Raw genomic sequence first — 18,831 nt, 5'->3', positions numbered from 1 at the left:
AGGACAGGCCAAAATCATTGACTATACAGCCTGTTCAATCGTATAATTAATGCTTGAGTACATAATATAAAGTAATTAAATATAACTTCTAATATGCACTTGGCCAATCTGATGGACTGTGACCTAAATCTTTCTCATTCGAGAAAAGACCAAATTAACTGTATCTATATCATGTATATGTATGTAGATGATGAGGGCCATATACATTTTATTTATTTTGCTATTTTGTTTAGTTCTATTTTTTTTTTTAATATGATAGGTAGGTAGTCGATTGTTTCACTTATCTAGGTGAAACAATCTTCTAGAAATCAACTTATCTAGGTGATAAGTGAAACAATCGACTAAGCACATCACTATAGTCTATACACAAGTATGTCGAATGTCTGCGAACTGCGAACTGTGAGAAGTTTATCGCAAAAAGAAACACCGATGAAACTTTTGTTTTGAAATAAAATAAAATTTAAACTTTAACCATGGTTAAAGCTTGGTACATGGATAACGAAACCAATGATCAGCGTCTGGAGCACCACCGGAACCCTCCCGAGTTTGTTACACTTGAAGATTTATATACAAAAACTGGGGTCGAATATTTTAATGTAAGTTCTGTGTGTGATCTTTTATCAACTTTATTTACATTAACTGGTTTCTTATCTTATATTAATTGCCGCTGATGACTGTAGTGAAGTCCAAATCTCAATAAGTTTTAAACTAAAGTTAAATAAAGTTATTGCTTTTATAATATAAATTCAGAATTCACATATTTCAAATAGGCCTACAATAAATATGCCTTTGAATCTTCAAGTCTGTCTATAATTGGGAATGAAACCTCGGGAAACAGTGATATACCTAAAAAAATTAAAGCCACCACAATGAGGCTTTTATTTCATAGAAACTTTTATATATTTGTCTTTGTTTGTGTGAGATACTTTGTACACTAGACAGTTTGCCAGTACTTGATAGACTTGTGTATGCATGAAATTTAACAAACCCAATACAGTTCTACTACTTTGTCTTTGTTGATGGAGTTTGGTTAGATATCTTTTGCTGTTCATATTATATAAGATGTCTTAAGTTTTTTTTTTTAAGTTGAATCACAATTGAATAATATTTCCAAGTCAGGCAACCCAAGTATTTGTGCCAATGCACACATGCACACATTTTCACACATACACACACACATACAAATGCACACACACATACACCCTCAGCCTATTAACATCCTACTGCTGGGTTTAGGCCTCCTCTATTATAAGTTGAGGGTTTTAAAGCATAGATACACCAAGCTGCTCCAATGGGGGATGGTTAGCTTTAACAACTATTATCAAAGCTACTAATTATAAAGTTTAACATGCTCTCTGAGGCAGGAGGATTGAACCCATCAATATCATTTAACACTGGAAACTGCTGACAGCTGTTACTGTAAGCATAACCAGTAGATAGCAGTTTGTTTGATATTTTCTAACAATACATACACTAATAGATACATTACATTTGAAAGATATATATTTTTAAACAGCTACAATGTATATTATGAAAATAAAGCTTAATTTGCTATACTCAGCGAAAAGCAGGAGAATCTGTATGGTGTAATTTATAATTTCTTCAATCCTTATACGCCACACCAAACTGATCTTCGGCAATGTACCCTCTATGCACGTTTTGCTCCGAAACCAGAGCATCCTCAGATGTTGTCTTTACAATAAATAATTGTTAAGCTAAAATTTATGTATTCCAGATAAATGTAGAAACCTACACAACAGATGGTGTGCTAGATAAAATTAAAAAAGACAGAGGTTACACTTACGAAGATGAAATCACCTGCTCGAAGGAGTGCCTCCCAAACTATGAAGAGAAGATAAAATCGTTTTATGAGGAACATCTTCACACAGATGAAGAAATAAGGTACTTTTACTTGTTTGATATGGGCTAAGCCAAAGTAGTTTCCAAGTTATATTTGTAGCAAAACATTTTTAGGCTGAAACTTTCTCGCATGAGCTAAAATAATGAAAATGCCACCTTATAAATACTAAAAGTTTTTATGTGATTGCTTATAAATATTAACTTAAATATTTCATGATAATCCTGAAGTTTGTATAGGACAGCTTGAGAGCATTCACCTTAAACACTCAAAAAGCATGACTTTGATCAGTTTTTTTTCCTTAATTGGGCAAAATTCATATTTGCACAACTTTTAATATACAGCTGAGTTACCCATGTGAAAGAGTGCAAGTACTACAGTAACGTTAGTGGCCAAAGATTGTTTAAACAAAATCCATTTTATTAATTTCATTGGTCAATATATAAACTTAAACTATGTTAATCCCTCTGTAAAATTAAAAAAAATATTGGTATACTTATGGTTGCCTCACAATATATTTTACATTATACTTTATAAACAAAAAGTGGATATAAACCACAATGTTACTCAAAATGGACAGGTGCAGAAGTAATTTGTGGGATTGAGTATATGCTATTGTAATATAATTCCCAAGGTGTTTTTGGACCTACCTTAATCATGGTTACAATGTCTTTAAATAGTGTGTTGCCAGTAATGAATTGTGACTCCAAACTTTGTTTACTTTGGGCCTTATAAGGAGGCTGGGAGAGAGTGATGCATTTCTAGATGATCAAATGAGATTTAAGTAGATCTGTCGGTCAACCATAGTCTCATAGAAGTTGCGAACCTAAAATGGTTTTTTTTTAGCATATATCATTAAGAACTGATCGCATTGGGGTCCCAAAGTAGCTTTGGTAAATCATTAACTAGTTTGACAAATGACATCAAAAAAGTCAGAGAAAGCTGCTGAACGCAGGTGGCACAGAACTGTGAACTTTGCAACTCCCTGACCAACTTCCAGTATGGACATCCAGTAGATAGTGGACATTATTTCATATGGATGAATAAATGTCCACTGCCTACATATTCAAATTTATACCTTAAGTCTTCATAAAATGGATGGCCGTTTTATGATGACTTAAAGTGTAAATTTGACTAAAGACTTAAAAAAGAATTGAATACTATAAATGCGAAAGTTTGTATGTTTGTTTTACATTAACGCCCTAAGTAAGCCTGGTTAAGCCTTGTGAGAGAAATGACGGTACAGTAGTGTCTTGCACGTGAGCTGCGCGCTTTTCAAAATGTTAACTTACTTCTTACTAAGTTACTTCTTATTACATCAGCTACCTGCCAATAAAAGTCCCGTAAAAATCGGTCCAGCCATTTTAGAGATTAGCCGCAACAAACAGACAGACAGACAAAAATTTAAAAAAAATGTAATTTTGGTGTATGTACCGTATACATATATTCATATACATATACATGTGGTAAAAAACGATTATGTCAATATTACACTCCAATTTTATTATTTGTACAAATTGAGGAATTTATAATGATTTTGCAGATTTGTGCTGGAGGGGTCTGGCTACTTCGACGTGCGCGATGGTGAGGACCAGTGGATTCGCATTGCAGTCACTGCTGGAGACATGATCGTCATACCCAGTGGGATCTACCACCGGTTCACATTGGATACTAATGTAAGTCAGCATTGTAACAACAGTCAGACAGGCATTTTATAATAAAAATTTGCAACATATTCCCGGGAGGTGAACCCCGAAACTTACTGGAATGGGCAGCGTTTGGGAAACTTCGTGTTTTTCCTATCCAGATATCGTATATGCCTATAAAACACTTTATTCATATCCCCTGTCAGGGGATATAATTAACGTTGCTTATACACGTTACGGAATAGGACATGTTTTCCCCCCTTTATAATAACAAATATATTATTTGGTTATTATATTATTTGGTTATTATTCCTACAGTGCTCTGATAAAGCTGTGGGAGAAGATAAAACGACTAGCATGGGTGAGAGACAACTATTTCCCTGGGAAAGAATACAAATTTTGCACATGCTAGCTGTATAGGTAGGTTAGAGGCCGGCACAGTCACAAATTTCTTAAAGTGCTCCGCTGGCTCAATAAGGTTGGTAACCCCTGGCCTAAAAGCTTTTGATTGATGATAATGTTGGTATTGCTGCAGAACTTCATCCACGCTAAGCGTTTCTTCATCGGCGAGCCGGTGTGGTTGCCATACAACCGGCCGGCAGACAACATGCCCGCTCGCCAAGACTATCTGCACAAGCTAAATCAAGGATTCATCGCCGCCTGAAGTACCGTACGCCCGTTTTCACTCAACGTTTCCACTAACGACTAATAAGGCAATGCGTAAATTAGTAACGCCTGATCAAAGATTCATAGGCACACATTTACCTTTCACCAATCGATTTTCACTAGGCAACTCATATAACCTAATTTATCTATGGTTCTCGCCACAAGGTTTGGTATTTTGTGTTTGTATTATCATATTTTTATTATTTCTTAAGGGTTTAAGGTTATTAAACAAAATCATTTTTTTTTCCATCTGCTAAGTACCAGTTTAAGAGTTCCTAAACATTACTCACTGCCGAATCGTTGTTGTAACTTTAGATGGCGCTTAAGAGTAGGTGAAAGGTTTTTTTTTTGTCTACGCTGCACCTAAATAATTTTTCATCCGATTTAAGCGTTTCCTAGGTTAATTAAAAACGGGCATTAGTATGATTTGCATGCTCGCAATCTAGGAGTAATAACGAGAATCGAAACTGTGGAACGTCAGGGTAAAATAAATCTTATTTTTATAGATGTAAAGCTCAAATTTGCTCACAATTCCACAGCTTTGGCTTTTGGCATAATTTTAGTAAAATAAAAATCAAATCAGTGGCAGTCCTTTGTCATAAGGTCTATTTTATTTTGACGGTTTACTACTTACTCATGACAACCCTATTTAAGATGAAATACCAACACGTGCATAGTACCTAACTTGATTTTAATTTTGCATGTAATGTTAGGGCTGTATCTGATTAATTTCAGTGGAAGCTATGACAGTGGTTTACTCAAAAACTATTACCGTTTCGGTTTCAAAGATAAGTCTCTGAAACGGTAATAGTTTTTACATAATAAGCCTCTGAGGCCTGTGAAGTAATATTTTGGTTTTCATTTACAAGTTGTATATATAAAGTATGTATGTTTATATAAAGCTTTGTTTGGAATAAATTTTAGTTGTCGGGTAGTACGGCAGTAAAGGATTGATATATAGCCTAAATTTGTAAAATCTTCAATAGTGCGATGTTGATGCTCGTGGCGCAGTGGCGTGCACTTCATACATGCACAAAAGCACTGCCTACCCTAAAAATTTTGTATAACCCATAAATGCGAAGGAATTTTTCCTTTTGTGGCATCTTCGTGCTTTATGCATACTCTGTTCAATAACCCTGTGCACGCCACTGTCGTGGCGCCATCTAGTTTGATAACATAGAGACCGCGACAAATCTAACGTGTATAAAACTATTACTTCTATAATATACTAGAAAATTTAATAAAAAAAAGAATCATGCTATCTCGCTCATTGCAGCGGACGTTACGCTGAGGCGTACGCAATACGCAATTTAGTTATTTATTGTGGTGCTTTGTGATTGGTTAAAATATTTTGGCGCCAATCCAAATAATGATGTCTACCATTAACTACTTGTGGAACTGGTAGTACTATAATATTTTATACAGTGATACAATTTATATGTAAGAAAATATTGTATGTCCTGAATATTTTGTAAAATATATTAATGTTTAAAGTTTATTAAAACGTTTTACTAAAACACGCCATATTATTTGTATTTTGTACACTATATTCCACATTTCCAAGTGCTAGCCGCTGTTACTTTTTGTTTAATTTAAATAGTTAGTAACTTTGTATTTCTAAATACTTTTTAATTAATAAAAAACTTTGTGCATTATTTTTTATTAGAATTCTTATAAGTAGGGACTTTACTATTTTATCTTTGACGACTTCCTTGTGCTGTGTGCTATGTCTTAAGGTTCGACTCTGCAAGGGCAATCTGGAAATTTATAATTTCTGAATTTCCTCTAGTCCTTTGGCCATGGCTCCTTACCAGCGTACAGGTACGATGTCGCGTGGATACCAATTAGGGATATGGATTTAATATAACTGCCATACCCCCTGAAAGTTTAGGGCGTAACGATCTTAGACTGCGCTGTCACTTATCAGCAGGTGAGATTGCAGTCAAGGAATAAAAAAAAAGGGTTCAAGCACTAATTCGTCATCAAAGAGATTCCAAGCCAACATACACGAGTTTGAACTATAATTTGACAAGTCGACATAGCCTCCGTGATAATCGCCTGTGAAGTCAATTATTACCATCAACAATAACCAAAATAAGGTAAGATAGTGCAAATTATTAAGTTCATAGGCGTCGGGGTCCCAAAGTGCTGAGATGGCGACCTCACAGACTTACACGCAGCGTCGGTAAACAGACTACATGAAACGAGTCGTAGGCAGCCGCTGGACGTATGTGGCACAAGACCGTGGATTTTGGTAATCCCTACATAAGACCTATGTCCAGCTGTGGGAGTCCATTAGTTGTTATGGTCATTGTGTATACTAATACTTACTTTTAAAATAATTTCTCAATATTAAGTTGTATTTGTTTCTAAGAGGGTTATACATTTACTTCTGCCTCAACAATTTCTCTGCTTTTCGGTAGTCGTTAAAAAGCCCAGATTCTGCTGATTTCAACGATATCTATTGAGTCAAGCCAATTTAAACACATTCATTCTTTTTACTGGTCAATCAAAATGATATAACTTCTCTTTGATACCAATCGTATACTTTGACAGATAATGCCAGAAAATTGTGTTAACATTTTATAGTTAACAATATATTTAAACATTTATAATAGAAAAAGATGGATCCATTATTTCAATTACCTACCAGGTTCCTCACTGATGAACATGATATAATATAACAAGGTAGGTTTATAATTTTGTTATACAAGTTTAGTACACGGGGCGCAGGTGTCTTTTATACAAGTTTAGTAACCTTGTATACAGGTTGCAGGTGTCTTTTATACAAGTTTAGTAACGTTGTATACAGTTCGCAGGTGTCTTTTATGCAAGTTTAGTACGCCTTGTATACAGGTCGCAGGTGTCTTTTACACAAGTTTAGTACACCTCGTAAACATGTCGCAAGTGTCTTTTATTCAAGTTTAGTACGCCTCGTACACACGTCGCAAGTGTATTTTATGCAAGTTTAGTACGCCTCATATACAGGTCTCAGATGTCTTATATGCTAGTTTAGCAGATACGTCTCATATTACGTATTCAGGAAGCAAGTGTCGTTTATGCAAATTTACTACACCTCGTATACAGGTCGCAGGTGTATTTTATGCAAGTTAAGTACGCCTCGTATACCGGTCGCAGGAATCTTCTATGCAAGTCTTTGTACGTCTGGTATACAGTTCGCAGGTGACCTGTAGGCCGCGTATATTTCGTCCTTTCAACGAACTCTGTGCTAAAAATGAAGTTGATTGGTTGCTAAGTTAGGGCGGGCAGGACAAACAGACAAACACTTTCGCATTTATAATATACAGAATAGGTACTAAAGTTTTCTGTGAATATTTCTGACCTTTAGACTATATATACCTTTGAAGAATCGATACTAGGAACTCAGAAACATTAGGGATTTGAGAAATTTGCAGTTTCCAAAGACAATAGTTGATTATGAAATGTTGACTTATTTGCAGCATTCTCAACAATCTCCACCATGGCAGAAGGAATCATCATTTTTGGTCTCTGGTACATTGTGTTAGCATACAACTATTATATGTAAGTACAAAAATGTTTTTTTATAAAAAAAAAAAACGAAAACTACATAATATTATTATCACCATCAGCCTACGTCAGTTCCACTGCTGGGCAAAGGCTTCCTAGGAATAAGGGTTGAAAAACATAAGCCACGCTGTTCCAAGGGGGGTTGGCTGGCTAAAATCTTTAATTTTCACATTTTTGTTAAAATAACCGGGTCCAACAGTGTGCTCAGTAAACGCCACCAATTTTTGACCTGACTCAGGAATCGAACCCTTAACCGCTCATACTAACCACTGGACCAATGGGGCAGTTTTTGTTGTTAAGGTCAAAGTTATTTGTTTAAAAAAAGCGTTTATAGACATTTTTTAAGAAAACCAAAAATTATTTCTAACAAAAACGTGTTGTCTTTAATAAATTAATATGTATTTCACAACATTTGAGCTAATAACAGCTGAAGCTCAATTTGGAATGCATGTGATGTTAATGCATATGGGACTATTTGACTTGTCCTTTCTCCAACTGTTCAAGGAATCCTTTAGAACACCTAACAGATTGTTGATAGCACTTCTCAAAGCCTTTTGCATCACTGTCCTGTAATAAGTAAAAAGTACAAAAGTAAATCTACAATTCGCTAATAAACACATAATATGTGAAATCTGGACTGGCGCTAGCCTGTGAATTAGACATTATCAACAAACAAAAGGATTTTTTAAATAAATCTTACATCATAAGCTTAAAATTACAAACACAAACAGGTGCGGATAGTCAACAGTTATTTATAAGCACACCTTAACCCTATGAGAAAGTTTATCATTTTGTATAACTTTACCAATGAAGCAAGTGTTACAAGTTTTTTTTTTAACTTTAATATTACTATTCTTAGTAAGATTCTACTTAAAAATTGTAATAAATAATTCAAAGTTTTACACACATAATATGGATCTCGGATAATCCTATCCCCTTGGGGATCAAAATCTCCAAACAGTAGCAGCTTGGCTTTACTCTCTTTGGGTGCCTTCTTCTTGAGGTCCCTCATATTGGCCTCATCCATTCCAAATATAAAGTCATATTGCTGAAAATCTTCTGATATTATCTGTGATAGAGCATTAGAGCTTTTGAAAAGCCTTAAAGGACTTCATGGCCGTAAAATAAATTAAAAAAAAAAACATTAGAGCTTTGGATGGCACAGCATTCATTTACTACTATATTATTTGCTCTAGATTGTGAAAGAAAATATAAAATGCTATGATATTATTAGCTTAATAATTCAAATCTCTTCTCCTAATATATAGAAGGGTATAGAGCGTAGATCCACCAGTCTGCTTAAAATAAGCTATGGTGGCCTAAGGTAACCTTCTACAACTGTTGGTGGAGTCAACTTTTAGAAGCGAATTAGTAAACAACAGCGAGAAGACTGCACATTGAACCTCTGATTGTATTCCTTTGGCCACATAACCAAGATTTTAGTATTGCTAATAATTTTACAACACAGCATTGATATCGATGCAATACAGCTTCAAAACATCAAACAACGCACCTTGTTTTTCTTTACCCTGACATCCTTAATGTTCTGAAAGCTACCCTTAGTTGTAAGTGATAGATAACAAAGATGACAGGATTTTTTTTTAAATAATTTTTCTTTAAATCACCATTATTGAGTTTAGATAAGGAGCATGTTGGGACTTAAAAAAAATTGATTGGAATCCCACTGTCCCAGCCAAACAAGCATAGATAAAAGGGCCAAAGGGACTAACAGTGAGTTTAGTAGGAACGCGATTAAAGGGATGATGGGACCCTCTTTCGTTTATTCTTGTTTGATGGGTGCTAATAAAGGGACGGCTCGTACTACATGGTTTGCGGCCTACGGCGGCTAAGCCACATCCGCCGCTGATTAGCACCATCAATAATACAAGCTAAATAGCCACCAGAGAGTTTGCCTAACTATACCTGTCTCGCGCAGTTGTTATAAGGTACTCCATGATTCTTCATAGTATCCAATGCCCTCCAGTCTGGCGGATTGCCGACGTGCCAACCGCCTATAGCCGCACTGTCTATCTCCCATTGCTCTCCCAAGCCTAAATCGTTTACAGTCTTCTGGAAAACACCCTCTGCTATCGGCGAACGGCAAATATTGCCTGCAACAACATCCAAAATGCACCGTTTGTTTTTTTTCCTATAGGTTATAAATTTCATAAGTGGAATTACTACCCACCGAGACATATAAATAAGGCTTTCTTTTTGTCGGCCATTATTTTTAATAATATTTAAATAAAATATAGTGTTTTACACTTGAATTAGAAAAATTGAATGTTGATTATTTTTGTTGTTCTGTCAATGTCACGTTTAACAATGAATTTGGTCAAAAGTGTCAGTAGTCTATAGTTTTGTCATTGACCAAGGTTACGTGGATTTGCTTTGCATTCAAAGCTTTTTAATTAAAGAAATACTATTTTAGGCGCTTAATTTTAAATAGGCATTTTGAAAATTTATAATTTGTAATATTTTTTTAATTTACTAGCGGTTCCACGCGAGTTCGTCCACGTACATTGTGGGAAGAAGCATTGCACTTGCACTTCTTTCCACAATTTATCCCGATCAACCGCGTCGTGTCACCCGCCTGCCCTGTTACTTTGTGTGTTTAGGTCTTATGGGTCGCGTCGTAGTGTGATTTCTGGTGACTTGTTTTCGTTGTTTCGGGAATTTCCAGAAGAATTGGGCTATCAAATGCAAGAAAAAAAAAGTGAAATCGGACTGATATCAACAAGATTCTATCTCTTTTTACCACCTAGCATACCCACTTGAAAAATTACTGATTTTCATAAAAACTTTCATCCCTTTTCGGGTGAAATTGTATAACGTATTAGCTATAACTGGATTCATACTTTAACGGGTGACGTTATTTATCCTGTATCCATTATTTAGCGCGTTCTAACAGCTTTATTGTTGTAAAATATTGGAGAAAATAGAATATTCAAACATTAAATAGTAATTAAATATATTCTAAATACCTAGTAAATTATTGAGTAGAACTGTGAATATAACGCAAAGGATTGGCTTGGCTCGTGTCCAGCGTAGATTTCGATTTCAAACCAATGCGAATTTCTGCGCCGTTTTCTGCGGAGAGTACCTAGATAAATGAAAATATTGCGTTTTAGCTGTTCATTGTAACAAACTTTAGCGATTTCAACTTTAATCTATTGTAATATTACAAAATGCGAAAGTGTGTTTACTACAAGTTAGCCCTTGACTGCAATCTCACCTTGTAGTAAGCGATGATGCAGCCTAAGACGGTAGCGGGCCGCTGTAAAGGAGTAGGGAGTTATATTGATCCCTAATCGGTTTCATAATCGGCCGGTAATCGGTGATTGATTGTTTGTCCTTTCTTAAGAGCCCTATCCAAGCATCGATCTACTTAATTTTTGGCATGGAATTAGTTGAAAGGAAGGAGAGTAACATAGGCTAACTTTTGATCCTGTACAAACATCAAATTCCAGAAGGTAGTTTACTGGAACGCTAGTATTTTTGAATCAAATATCGTCCTTCCTTTACGTCCAAATCAAATATCGTCCTTCCTTAACGAACAAAGCAACTAAACGAACTAACCGCACGTAACACGGCGGGGCGCAGCTAATATTTTAATAATTTACTTTTTTCATAGTAGGTAATATATCTAATACCTAGATAACAAATAAATTAAGGGTGGAGACTAGTAGGGTCTTCCAAGAGATGCCTTTGCTGCCGCCCACTTCTTTTCAAACATCATGTGACTTGGCGCCTTTTCACATCGCTATCGCCTATCTCACTATCGCAAGTTTTACATAAATATCCGTTCGGAAACGTTAATTAAGATCTCACAAAAAACTAAATGTAAATATCGTTTAAATTAAATGTGCAAGAAGATACATTTACGAGCTTTCAACGATCCCTGTGTAATGTTATCGTGTAAAAATTTAAATTAAAACTCAAAAGTAACAACAATTTGTAGATATTCTTGGGTATTCTTAATTCTAACTGTTATTTTAGGAGTTACTACCTAGTTTACGAGGCTTACTACCATCGCTGGAAGTAGTATTGTAGTATTATCAAGGAATGTTGCTCGATTCGATACGACTTAAGTTCATAATTAAATTTGATTGTTGTCTGACTGACTGACTTTCCTGTCCCACTTTATCTTTCTGCCAAAATTACCTACTCTGAAATGTATGTCAGTTAAATCTATTTTACCAGTTTAACTCATTGTGCAGTAATCTGTCGACTTACAATTATGTAGAGGTCGTTACGTATTCAAATGCAAAATTGGTTCAGTTCATGTTTTGCATAGCTATCTTTATAATGAGGTTTCGTTTACTGTCAATAATGGTTGTTTTACGTAATCGGTGTTTCGCAATGATTTTATTATCTATATATTGTAGGTAAAGCTTCGATGGAGTATGTGGAGTACTCCATCGAAGGTACCGTACCTGTATGATAGGTACCCATCTATTTTTGTAACTATTCATTCAATTTAATCTCTTTTGTAGACATTTGGCACAGTTTTGCACAGTGGCTTGTTTGATGGACCCAGAGCGGCAATTTACCTATAGGACTTGCTGCATACACTGCGAAGTGCTACTCTATTTATAGGCTGACTGATCATCTGATGGGCCATCTGATTGTTCCGTCAATTGTTATCTATTTCGTCAATATATTTTTTTTATATTTTCGTACCTTCGTTATGTTTGAGGTATTTGGGTGATTATGGTAAAATCCTTCCGTTGCGAAAGACTTTATGCTTGTATTCACTAAATCTAGCCTTAATCGTATGTTTAGTTATTAAGTGATTTCTAGAGAAAAAAAACGCTTCACGAACTCCTATGTGATGTCTTAGACGTTAGGCGCCGTCTCAAGTTAAGACACTGATTCGGCAGATCGTAAAGTTTATGGGACTTGTAAACTGACACTTGAATAATCTTAAATCCATCCGAACATTGATATTACAAACACAGAATAAGTAGAAGTTAAGACAAAATACCACATCTTGTGGCAAGAACGATAGACAAGTTACCTAGGTTATATGAGTTGCCTTGTGAAAATCGATTGGTATATTACTACTAGGAATCTTCTTTGATTAGGCGTTACTTACTAAGGCATTGCTTTGTCCGTCGTTAGTGAAAACGGCCACTAGACTAGCAGTGAACTTTTATAGGATATTAATAAGGATGATGATATGCATTTATGTTGTTTTTTCTTTAAAATGCTCGTTTCTATGTTGTATTTGGATAATTTGATAAAATATGTTAGTTCTATCGTAGAATTGTTGTGACGCAATGGTTATTTCATCGGACGGTATTCACGTCATGCCAAGACGAAGACTCTCAAATTAATTTAATCCCTGACCTTGCCTCGCTCCCCAACAATTTAAGACATTGTAAACTGATGACTCCTCTCTCGCGCAATAGTTGTGAACGCTGTTTTGTTAGAATTTGGAGGTCTCTGGTTCGATCCCGGGCACGGATAATTTGGGAATTTTTAAGTTCTCTTGTTTCTCTTATCTGGTATCTGGTCCGGTAGGACGCTCCGGCCTAACTAGCAGGCTGTTATCATCTTAGACAGCATCACTTACTCAAAGGTGGGATAGCAGTCAAGGCTTGTTCTTTATTAATGGGGAAAGAAGAAGAAAGTATTTGAGAACGGAGAAGTCGCTTAAAACATTATTTTTACCTCTTCTTTATTTGAATTGTGAGTTTTATCACAACAGTATCAGCAGAATAAATATCCCATGCACTCCACTAAATGGGTGAGCGATCTCGCCTCTTTAGTTAATCGGCCCCGGGCGGTATTTCGTCTCTTTTGCCTCTCCTTTTTTAACATGTGCAGCAGTTTATTAGCCGCCCCTCGGACAAAAAGCAGCGAATTGAAAAGCTAATAACTCTCACAGCGTCTGTCGCCCTAGTACTTATCTGTATAATGCAACGATACCCGTTGTATAACAACACGTGATCCATTAGTACCCGTGGGTAGACTTCTTGATGCGCATCCGGCGGAAACGTGACTCATAATCATGGTATAGACTAGCAGCATCACTTCCGGCGCGGCGTCAGATTGCACTGTTTTTTCTGAGTTCCTACTTTAGTTAGGTAGGTACAGCGTCAATTTAATTTGCTGAGTTCGCAAAAGTTGTTCATACCTTGTAATAGTATTGTACCTTGTTGTTTTAGCGTGTTGTTGAAGTGTAAAATAACTTTGACAACACATTAAAACTACGATCTTTTTTCTGATTAAGTCACGAAAACATACTCCCTGCACGGCTAGCATGGGCAGGAGACAATTATATCCCCGGGAAACGGATAAAAGTCGCTTCTCTTACAGCTTTATCAACTCTCAGAGCACTGGCGCACAACTGAAAATAATCTCATATTCCTTGTTCCCGTTCTTTAGCAGGTTGACACATTAATTATATACCTTGTTAAGTTGTTAGGAGATGTGATCGGGGAATATAATTTTTGTCTCCTGCCCGTGCTAGCCCTGCAGCACGCAAGCCGTGTTTAACTTAGTACACATGCCAAAGCACGGGAACGGAATAGGTAAAATTTATCTATGTTTATTATTTGGATATTACCACTTGTGCGCCAATGCTCAGAGTTGATAAAGCTGTTGGAGAAGATAATTTGTTGTCCTCTCCCTGGAGAGAAAACATGTCTCGTAGTCGTACTGCATAGCTCCCTCTCTCTCCATCACCCGCTTAGTGACTCTGACGTTTCACTAAACCTAGGCATCGCCTAAATCGAATGCTCGATGATTTAGGCGACGACTATAGAAACATTTCACCAACTCTTAGGTGATAACTATTGGTGATCGGTTCATGAATGATTAGGAATCTCCTTAGACTAGGTGATACTTATGTAGGTATTACTATGTACGTCATTAGAGAAAACGGACATAAGTCTTCTTATTAGGGCGATAGTAAGCGACCATGTTTCTGAGCCGTATTTACCTAAGTTAGTATCCAAGAGAACAATATTCCAAGGTGATTTATGACTAAGAGGTATAGAGAACAAATTGCCTTAACAGCTCGACAGCTCCTTTAACTTAACCTTTGGACTAGGTATATCTATCAAAAATTTTCGCAGCCCGCACAATATTCAGTTTTTCCAAAACAGTAGAGTAGATATTAAATTAATTTCACGGAATTAAATCGCATTTTTTCTAAATATTTAGAAATTAAGACCTTGCGTAAACGATGCGATTTAACCCAGCAGAAAAATAACATTTATTTCAAACTAGCGAGTTCTAAGTATCTAATTTCTTTTTAAGCGTAAACTACGGGATTATTCTGCTAGATAGTCGACAATCTTCCTCAATAAATCAGCTGCCGAACGCTGAATTTGTCATTAGTACTGGTAGTTCCAAATATAAAGCAAACGATTTACCTTTATAATATTATTTATTTAACAAAATGGACTTAGCCCATAACACAATATATAATAAAATAAATGGATATCTATTCTTGCATAAATATAGCATGTATAAAGTATTAAATAACTATTTACAAATAAATCATATTGCCAATAATTAAGTACATTTTTTATTAAACATCAAATCAAATTAATATAGAAATAACATTCAAAGATATAAAAATATAAACGACTTATTTTAAACTTATTAAAGGCTAGTTCCATTATAATTCCTTGTCACATCCATATTCTTTGCTTCTTCTAATTTTGTTATCACACGTGTTACATATCGCTTCTTTGCTCCAACCATTCTAAAAATCCTTTGGAACACCTCACCACTTGCTGGTAGCACTTTTCAAAACCCCTGTCATGGTTGTCCTGAAAATTGGAATATTATTGCATAAGAATACAGAATACTGTATGGTTATTGCTATCACATTTATAGATTACGTCACACTGACGCTTAGGTACGGTATGAAAAAAAAATATCATTATGAGCCCTTAAAATAATTGTTAATGTAATTGAAATATTAATTAAACGAATCATTGTTAAAAAGTGTTGGCTAATCAACTAATATTATCTCAATCATATATCAGCGAGGTGCATTATAACTAACAAATAATCAAAAACATTTTCGCATTTATAATATTAGTAGCAACTAGCGTAGTCAGCGGCTTTGTCTACGTACAGTTAGTATCAATAATGTAGTCTCCTAAAGCCACAATTTTTTTAATCCAAAAAGGATTTAAACTGTGCGGTTTTAGAGGGTATATTATTTTGACCTTAGAAAAGTATAGGATTCCATAACCAACAGTTTTTAATGCTTTTGCATATATTTCCGTATTCTTTATACTCACAAAGTATGGGTCTCTTATGATTATTTCTCCCTCTGGATCAAACTCTCCCAGTAAAAATATTTTTGCTTTACATCCGTCGGGTGCCATTTCCCGTAGATCTTTCATATTGCTCTCATCCATGCCAAATATGAAATCAAAATTGTTGAAATCTTCCTGTGTTATCTAGACAAAGGAAAATATTTTTAAGTCACTAACTTGAATATGATGTGAGTAACACCCCTTTAGCGAATTTTGCGGTAGGGACTGATAAACACTTAAGAAAAACAAATCAAGAATTTCAAAATAACTAATATTTAGTATTTTAGTAACCAATTTATTATATTAGTAAAAAAATACAAAAAATTCTAAAAAAATATTTTCAATTCAGTGCCCTATATTTGATTTATTTATATTATACGTTCTAGTTATATTTATATAACTTACTTTAACAAAAACGATTGGTACTGATGATAATGAAATAATATTTATACATACCTAACTACAAAATATTTGTAGAAGTAAAACTTATTGCATACTTACATGTCTGCCAACATTATTGTATGGCACATCATGTCGCTTCATGGTGTTTTTGGCTCTGTTGGTGGGTGGATAGCCAACATTCCAGTCTGCTATACCCGCACTGTCAATCTCCCACAGATGCCCTTGGGCCATTTTGTTCACTGTCTTCTGGAATACACCCTCTGCTATAGGTGATCGACAGCTGTTTCCTAAATTAATATTAGTAAAATAAATTTAAGTGGGTACCATATTTTGCATACTGAGTCAACTTGGCCAATTGGCAGGGTAACAAATTAGTGCATTGCGAAGAGTCTTGTCTTTGACTGTGCTCTGTTGCTCTCATTTGACGGCCGATTGGCGCAGTTTGCAGCCACCCTGCTTTCTGAGCCCAAGGCTGTGGGTTCGATTCCCACAAATGATAAATGTTTGTGTGATGAGCATGAATGTTTTTCAGTGTCTGGGTGTTTATATGTATATGTATATTCTAAGTATTTATTTATAAAAATATTCGTCAGTCATTTTAGTACCCATAACTACGCTTACTTTGGGGCTAGATGGCAATGTGTGTATTGTCGTAGTTTATTTATTTATTTAATAAGTAATATAGTACAAAGTTGACTCACTTTACCTAGCAACATAATTATACAGTAGCTTTAGAATCAATCATATTTGGAAGTTATTATCAAATCATCCACAAAACATAATTAAATGTTTCATACACATATGAATCAACAATATTCAGAGCTATCTTAGAATAACAATCACTCATGTATTATTTTTAATCTGATTTGAAGGACAAAAATATAGATTCAATTACTTTCTAGTATTAAAGTCAATAGCACAAAGTGAAGTGATGTTGAATTCTAAAATAGGCTTCACTTAATTTCTAGTTCATTTAATTCTGGAATAACTGCTTAATATTAAACTTACCAAGACAAACAAATAGAGCTTTTCTTGTAGTATCTGCCATATTTATTTAATTGATTTGGCTTTTGTTTTTCTTGCAATAGTTTAACTGAAATAGTGTTGTTTGTGGGAATTTCGTGATTGTTCTAGTTTCTGAAACAAAACTATCATTATTTTTTTATTTACTGAGCTTAGTATTTGTAAAATGCATCAAGAATGTTATGTTACCACTGTCAGAAAATCACAAATCGCTCAATTGTGCTAGATAAGCTTTAAGCCATGTTTACTTTGAGCCATGTTGGTAACTGGATGTATGCCTTACATAGGTTTAAGTTACGAATTTGGCATTAACCTATTCCGTCATGCTTTAGAGTTCTTTACACGTCGGGCCGGCCATTAGCACTAACTCCTGATAATAAGCACTACCCGGATTCTGGGTTGGGTACACTTGGGCTCACATTGAGGCATCGTTGCGGATTCAGCTAGTTTGACGATGCTGCTTCCAAAACATTGCGTAATACACGTTCTGATTGTTTAAGCCATCAACATCGATTATAAGACACTGAAAACAGTTAATTAAGTTCTAAAACAAAATAAACACGCATATTTACCAATTTTTAAAGTTTTCTTTACGCACACAACACAAATTTCACTAGGTATAAACTTACTTTGTAACTTGTTACTTTACTAACTGAGGTCTGTCTCACATGGGCACGTAATATAAGCGAATGTAGGCTATGGATATTGGGGAATACCATGGTTCGTTTTATGTCTGAATTCTGAAGCATGAATTTTCCTGTTAAAACAGGTTTTTGCTGATTTGTGTACAAACACTCTGCAAACTGTGCACAAAAATCATAACAGTGTTCTGTCAAAGTCACTGTCAGTCACTGTCTGTTTTTTTTTTTTAATTTATTTTACGGCCATGGATTCAAGTCTTTTAAGGCCTCACTGTCAGTTGCAAAATAATCTGCACAGTCTCATAATTTAATTATTGTCTATGGACCGTGAACCAGTTTCCAGTCTATTAAAGCGAATACTGCCTAGTAATTTTTATTTATAAATCTAAACTTTTCTATTTAAACATCTGGATTTCTATGAATCGACACAAATCTTTGTAAAAGATGTTTAATTTATACAATGCGTCGTGAACTAGACTAGAGATTTGACAAAAGGACTAGCGCGTCTTGCATAAACCGGCTAATTTAGGTTTATAACACAATATGAAATCAATTGCTGAATTTTAACGGTAACCTATAAGCATTTCGGTCCGATCAATCATTTAACCGGTAAAATGTACCATTAACCGGTTATTAACCAAAATTTTCCAGTAAATTAAAACCAGTTCCAAACCCTGCCGAGAATTATGTATTTTGGAACGCCCTTCAAATCATCTATGCATCATCAACATCAATCATCTAGTGCAGCAGTTGCCTTCAAT

At 35.2% G+C, this 18,831-nt stretch overlaps 4 protein-coding genes across 9 annotated transcripts in view; 2 read left to right on the top strand and 2 right to left on the bottom strand.

Moving 5' to 3' along the window:
* The first annotated feature begins 350 nt into the window (after window positions 1–350).
* LOC120633482 (1,2-dihydroxy-3-keto-5-methylthiopentene dioxygenase) lies at window positions 351–4,866 on the top strand. Its single transcript, XM_039903696.1, has 4 exons — window positions 351–596; window positions 1,736–1,902; window positions 3,402–3,534; window positions 4,040–4,866. The coding sequence occupies exons 1-4, from the start codon at window positions 474–476 to the stop codon at window positions 4,166–4,168; spliced, it is 552 nt and encodes a 183-aa protein (XP_039759630.1). The 5' UTR covers window positions 351–473; the 3' UTR covers window positions 4,169–4,866.
* Window positions 4,867–6,225: 1,359 nt separating this feature from the next.
* LOC120633065 overlaps window positions 6,226–18,831 on the top strand; it is a 34,602-nt gene continuing 21,996 nt past the window's right edge. The window contains exons 1-2 of one of the 2 annotated variants that reach the window (XM_039903161.1): window positions 6,226–6,269; window positions 7,632–7,713. In XM_039903161.1, coding sequence (XP_039759095.1) covers window positions 7,652–7,713 — 62 coding nt within the window. In that variant the 5' untranslated portion in view covers window positions 6,226–6,269; window positions 7,632–7,651. Of the gene's footprint in view, window positions 6,270–6,734; window positions 6,859–7,631; window positions 7,714–18,831 lie in introns of those variants that run through there. The other variant, XM_039903169.1, reaches the window with a different exon arrangement.
* Window positions 8,097–10,046, bottom strand: LOC120633060 (low molecular weight phosphotyrosine protein phosphatase-like). Its single transcript, XM_039903148.1, has 4 exons — window positions 9,908–10,046; window positions 9,643–9,830; window positions 8,627–8,788; window positions 8,097–8,286 (listed from the first exon to the last, which is right to left on the bottom strand). Exons 1-4 carry the CDS (start codon window positions 9,942–9,944, stop codon window positions 8,191–8,193), a joined length of 483 nt encoding a protein of 160 aa, XP_039759082.1. The 5' UTR covers window positions 9,945–10,046; the 3' UTR covers window positions 8,097–8,190.
* LOC120633044 (low molecular weight phosphotyrosine protein phosphatase-like) lies at window positions 15,328–18,240 on the bottom strand. Of its 5 annotated transcripts, none has more exons than XM_039903106.1 (5): window positions 18,002–18,240; window positions 17,415–17,554; window positions 16,506–16,693; window positions 15,987–16,148; window positions 15,328–15,506 (listed from the first exon to the last, which is right to left on the bottom strand). In XM_039903106.1, the coding sequence occupies exons 2-5, from the start codon at window positions 17,452–17,454 to the stop codon at window positions 15,411–15,413; spliced, it is 486 nt and encodes a 161-aa protein (XP_039759040.1). In that variant the 5' UTR covers window positions 17,455–17,554; window positions 18,002–18,240; the 3' UTR covers window positions 15,328–15,410. The 5 variants fall into 5 exon arrangements, with proteins under 5 accessions (XP_039759040.1, XP_039759031.1, XP_039759062.1 ...); XM_039903097.1 differs by having other exon boundaries at window positions 17,415–17,543; XM_039903128.1 differs by having other exon boundaries at window positions 18,059–18,240.

Source organism: Pararge aegeria, chromosome 2 (genome assembly GCF_905163445.1).
Source record: "Pararge aegeria chromosome 2, ilParAegt1.1, whole genome shotgun sequence".
NCBI lineage: Eukaryota > Metazoa > Arthropoda > Insecta > Lepidoptera > Nymphalidae > Pararge > Pararge aegeria.
This window is presented reverse-complemented; position numbering and strand designations above follow the sequence as displayed.

What these genes read in the sequence shown, in the direction of transcription:
- LOC120633482 (XM_039903696.1), top strand. Translation starts at nt 474, where the DNA reads ATGGTTAAAGCTTGGTACATGGATAACGAAACCAATGATCAGCGTCTG. An exon ending in CTGGGGTCGAATATTTTAAT is followed by an intron (nt 597 to 1,735) that starts GTAAGTTCTGTG and finishes TATGTATTCCAG; the next exon opens with ATAAATGTAGAAACCTACAC. An exon ending in CACACAGATGAAGAAATAAG is followed by an intron (nt 1,903 to 3,401) that starts GTACTTTTACTT and finishes ATGATTTTGCAG; the next exon opens with ATTTGTGCTGGAGGGGTCTG.
- LOC120633060 (XM_039903148.1), bottom strand. Translation starts at nt 9,944, where the DNA reads ATGGCCGACAAAAAGAAAGCCTTATTTATATGTCTCG. An exon ending in AGCCTTATTTATATGTCTCG is followed by an intron (nt 9,831 to 9,907) that starts GTGGGTAGTAAT and finishes ATGTTGTTGCAG; the next exon opens with GCAATATTTGCCGTTCGCCG. An exon ending in TTATCCGAGATCCATATTAT is followed by an intron (nt 8,287 to 8,626) that starts GTGTGTAAAACT and finishes TACTTATTACAG; the next exon opens with GACAGTGATGCAAAAGGCTT.
- LOC120633044 (XM_039903106.1), bottom strand. Translation starts at nt 17,454, where the DNA reads ATGGCAGATACTACAAGAAAAGCTCTATTTGTTTGTCTTG. An exon ending in AGCTCTATTTGTTTGTCTTG is followed by an intron (nt 16,694 to 17,414) that starts GTAAGTTTAATA and finishes ATATTAATTTAG; the next exon opens with GAAACAGCTGTCGATCACCT. An exon ending in ACAATAATGTTGGCAGACAT is followed by an intron (nt 16,149 to 16,505) that starts GTAAGTATGCAA and finishes TCCTTTGTCTAG; the next exon opens with ATAACACAGGAAGATTTCAA.